Here is a 4,958-nt window from a genome sequence, read left to right on the forward strand (position 1 = left end):
AATAAATCTGTGTCCAATAATTTTGTGTCCAATAATTTGGTGTCGAATCGATCGGTGTCGAATCGTACTGTGGTCAAACGGAACACGCCCAATCGACTACGAGAATGAACTAAAAAAAACAGAATACCACATTAAAGACTTCATGTCAATAGCTGAAGAAACTTACCTTGCGCAGAGAGGTAAACTTATGGATTACGAACGCTCGCTCTCAGCAAAGCCCGACGAAGCCAGAAAAGCAGTGGAAGATCAAGCTGGTTCCTCCCGTCGCACCGTTTTGCCAAAAATTAAGTTGTCGGAATTTTCCGGGAAATATGAAGACTATCCAGCATTTCGCGACCATTTTGTATCCACTATCGACAGCAACAAACAGCTTCCAACCGTGGAAAAGCTGCATTATCTACGGTCATGTGTACAGAGAGAAGCCGCCTCGCTCATACAAAACTTGCCAGCAATTAAAGCAAGTTACAAAAAAGCCTGGCGTGAGTTAACAGACTTTTATCAAAACACCCGGCTATTAACGCGGTCATATTTAAGCAAGTTCCTCTCGCTCCAGAAAATGAAAAATGATAGCGCGGTCGACTTGAAGCAGAATTTTTATACTACCGTCAACATTCACGATGCGTTAGAGAACCTCGAGCGGCCTGTGTCAAGCAGCAAGGACTTATTTGTTCACATTATATTTGATCTCTTGGGCCCACGCACGAGAGACCTGTGAGACGACCACATCAGCGATAGCTTAGAGCCACCCTCGTTTGACCAATTGAAAACCTTCATGCAGCGACGCCTTCAGACTCTCGATGGACGGTTAGCGGTCAAGGACGCAAGAATTGACGCACCAAGCAAGCCTTCCACGCCAAATAAAACCAAGAGTCACGTAGCACAAAAGAAGCCGGTAAGAAGAGTGCCAAGGAACGGTGCTCCCTTTGCCTCAAGGATTACTTTCTTATGTTTTGTGAGAACTTCAAAGGCAAGGCAGCTACTGAAAGAAAAAAACACGTTAGCAAAGCTAAACTCTGTATCAACTGCTTAGAAAAGCATAAAGTAAGTAAGTGCGTGTCCAAGAAAACGTGCACGGCGTGCAGTGAGCGTCATCACACTTCATTGCATGACGCTTTTCGAGATGCCAAGAGTGATAGTGGCGACGCGATAACTTCTCACGCCGCGCTGAACCGCACTGAGAAGCAGGTGACGATCTTGCTGGCAACAGCTCGCGTTCGCGTCGCGGATCGATTCGGCACGTTGCACTCCGCTCGCGCGCTTGTAGATCAGGGGTCGGAAACGTCCTTTTTATCCGAGGCATTTGCACAAAAACTGAGGCTGCCGCGTAAACAAACGTAGCAGTGATAGGTGTCGGCGGAAATAAAACCGGGATAGCACGAGGCCAAGTAACAATGAGAATTATGCCTCACTTCAACAATTCGGCTTTCACCATCACTGCTCTCGTGCTTCCAAAATTAACTACTTATAGTGGCGGCCCTCACGTCACAGCGCGTTTGTGGAGCCACTTAAAACATCTGGAGTTGGCAGACCCCGAGTTCCTAGCCGCTGATCCAATTGACATTCTGCTCGGTGCAGATGTTTTTGCAGCCATCCTGACGACTGGAGTGCAGAAAGGCGGTCCTTTGGAACCTGTGGCACAAAAAACATCATTAGGATGGATACTATTGGGAAGTTTGGCATTAACCGCTGGCGAAGCTTGCAATCAAGCAAATGTTCACCAGTGCATAACAACAGAAACATTGACAGAGCTAGTTAAACGATTTTGGGAGCAGGAAGAGATCTCGACAAAGCCTTCAGTGCTGACTGAAGACGAACAAAGGTGCAAAGACTTGTTCGTGAAGACGCATTTTCGGGATAACAAAGGTCGTTACGTGGTCCGGCTTCCGCTCGCAAAGGAACTCGCTGACCTGTCACCGACGCGAAGCGCAGCTTTACGATCCTTGACGCAGATGGAACGCAAATTCGCGCGCGACGGAAACCTGCGACATCTGTACGTCGATTTCATGCAACAATATGTTGAATTGGAGCATATGTCAGCCACTGAGCCACCTAATACTAAACCAGGGATGAGGGTGTGTTATCTTCTACACCACGGAGTTCTTCGCAAAGCGAGCGTCACAACAAAACTGCGTGTCGTGTTCAATGGCTCATAAACGCTCCCCGGTGGTGAGTCTTTAAATAAATATTTGCTAATAGAAGCAAATCTGTTGCCTCCTCTGACCGATGTCCTGCTACGCTGGTGTGTGCATCAATTTGTTTTGGCAACCAACATCAAAAAAATGTATCGACAAATTCTGGTGCACCTAGAAGATAGAGACTTGCAACGAATACTGTGGAGAGCCAACCCCGATGACCGGATCACAGAGTATCAGCTCAACACGGTAACTTATGGGTTGGCATGTGCCCCGTTTTTAGCAATTTGCACCTTGAAGCAGCTGGCAGATGACGAGGCACACTGGTACTCCAGGGGAGCAGAAATCCTACAACGAGATGTCTATGTCGACGACATCTCAACGGGATCAAACATTTTCAAGGAAGCCCGAGAAACAGCTAATTTCGCTGTGCAAGGCGGGCGGCTTTGCGCTCAAAAAGTGGTCTGCAAACCACACCGACCTGCTGGCCGAGAGCGCGCCTACGCAGCCGTAATGTACTTACGGTCTGAAACAAATGGTAATAAAGCTGCCATCTCCTTAGTGGCAGCTAAATCCAAGGTCGCACCTTTAAAAGATCTCGTTACCACGACTTGAGCTCTGCGCCGCTACCCTTCTCGCACAACTCGTCGCGTATATCACAAGAACTTTGAGTTTACAGGTAGTCGCTACACATCTATGGCTGGATTCCACCGTGGCGTTGGGATGGACTCAAGGTTACCCCTCCAAGTGGAAGACCTACGTAGCCAATCGGGTCGCAGAAATTCAAAGATTAACGCCAGATGCGTACTGGCATCATATACGAGGATCAGAAAATCCCGCTGACTGCGCATCTTGCGGCGTAAGTCCTCGTTATCTCACTCAGCATAACTTGTGGTGGCAAGGACCATCCTGGTTGACAGCAACCAAAGAGTGGCCTGCTTCGACGGTAACGACACCAACGCCAGACCTGCCTGAAACCCGGAAGATCATGGCCGGAGTAGCTCAGCAGGATGAGACAGAGTCAGAGCTTCTACTGCGACACTCGACGTTGACTCGGCTGCTGCGCGTCACGGCATGGTGCAAACGCTGGACACGAAACCAACCGACAAACTCACTCAACATCCCGGCTCAGCATCAAAGCAAAACCCTAGCAAGTTTAACCAGTGACGAGCTGGAAGAGGCTCAACGGGTTTGGGTTTGCAATGTTCAGGCGGATAGGTACAAAACGGAAGTGGCAGCAATACGTAGGGGGGAACCGCTGAAAAAAGGCAGCTCACTAATTAGCATAAACACGTTCATTGACGGTCAAGGCTTGCTGCGAGTTGGCGGGAGGCTTAAACATTCTTTTCTTTCCTATGAAGAAAAATATCCCACCATCTTGTTCTCACCTTACAAAACTAATTATTGATTCCTGTCACAGGAAAACACTGCATGGAGGGGTGCAACAAACCTTGGGTCTTTTTGGACAACATTTCTGGATCTCGCAAGGATCCGCTGTAAAGAAGCACATACATCAATGCGTTGTATGCGTGCGATGGCAAGCGGCCACTTAACAACCATTAATGGCAAACTTACCTCAGCAACGAGTCACTCTTGCGAGACCGTTTCAACACACAGGAGTCAATTATGCTGGACCAGTCATGCTGCGATCATCACCGGGGCGAGGCCACAAAGCTTACAAGGCCTTCGTGGTCGTATTTGTGTGCATGAGTACAAAGGCCGTTTATCTAGACGTGGCGTCAGATTACACGCCTTTCTAGCGGCATTCCGTCGCTTCACCTCACGTAGAGGATTGTGCCAGGCACTCTACAGTGATTGTGGCACCAATTTTGTGGGAGCTGATTAGCAGTTGAAGTCGTTGTTCTTGGCCAGCAGCAAGGAGGCGCAAGACATTGTCAAACAATTGGCGGCGGACCGTGTACGTTGGCACTTCAACCCGCCATCTGCTCCTCACTTCGGTGGGCTGTAGGAGGCAGCCGTCCAATCCATGAAGCATCATCTGAGAAGGGTGCTAGGTGACGCTACGCTAACTTATGAAGAGATGGCAACGCTCTTAACCTAAGTAGAAGCTTGCCTGAACTCGCGTCCGCTGCAGGCATTCACAGACGATCCAAACGACATAACTGCCATAACACCAGGTCATTTTCTAATAGGTACAGCGCTCAACGTCGTCCCGGAAAAGACGCTGCTTGAGACTACGTCTACCAGTAGTCTCACACGCTGGCAGCACCTTCAGCAGATGCGCGATTACTTCTGGGATCGGTGGCCAAAGGAGTATCTGCGAAATTTTGTCTCACGACCGAAATGGCAAGTTGGGAGAGTGAATGTTGAGCCAGGACGCCTTTGTCTCGTGTTAAGCGAGAACACTCCACCTACCAAATAGCCACTAGCGCGAGTCGGCAAGGTGCATCCTAGAGAGGACGGGCAAGTACGAGTGGTCACTATCAAGACGGCGACCTCCAAATTAGTAAACCCAGTAGCAAAAAGTATATTATGACCTAAAGTGTCAGCAGACACCGAATGAAAGAGAAAAGATTTTTTTGGATTGACATGCTTTCTGAAGTACTCTGCTCAAAGCAGCAACTACAAAAAGAAGACGCACTTACTCTTTATCATGTTCTGAGGCGAAGCAGCTGGTGATCTTCAATCGGCGAACGGCTGAATAAATGCTCAGCTTGTCACCAGAGTCAGAAGCCCAACCGAAGGACAGGGCGCTGCAGTATGTGGAGCGGAGCTTCGCACTGGAGAAACAAATACTGCTGGAGGCACAAAAACAGTACGAGAAGGACGAGTTGCGAAAAGAGGCCACGTACTGGTCAGAAGCAA

The 4,958-nt window shown here is 48.8% G+C and overlaps 2 protein-coding genes across 2 annotated transcripts; both read left to right on the plus strand.

The window, feature by feature from the left end:
• The first annotated feature begins 142 nt into the window (after window positions 1-142).
• LOC109862750 lies at window positions 143-715 on the plus strand. The gene has a single exon (XM_020442884.1). The coding sequence runs from the start codon at window positions 143-145 to the stop codon at window positions 713-715; it is 573 nt and encodes a 190-aa protein (XP_020298473.1).
• Window positions 716-1,391: 676 nt separating this feature from the next.
• Window positions 1,392-2,153, plus strand: LOC109862748. Its single transcript, XM_020442883.1, has one exon. The coding sequence runs from the start codon at window positions 1,392-1,394 to the stop codon at window positions 2,151-2,153; it is 762 nt and encodes a 253-aa protein (XP_020298472.1).
• Window positions 2,154-4,958: the final 2,805 nt, after the last annotated feature.

This window comes from Pseudomyrmex gracilis, unplaced genomic scaffold, assembly GCF_002006095.1.
Source record: "Pseudomyrmex gracilis isolate BER0280 unplaced genomic scaffold, ASM200609v1 scaffold_2327, whole genome shotgun sequence".
In the NCBI taxonomy this organism is placed as follows: domain Eukaryota; kingdom Metazoa; phylum Arthropoda; class Insecta; order Hymenoptera; family Formicidae; genus Pseudomyrmex; species Pseudomyrmex gracilis.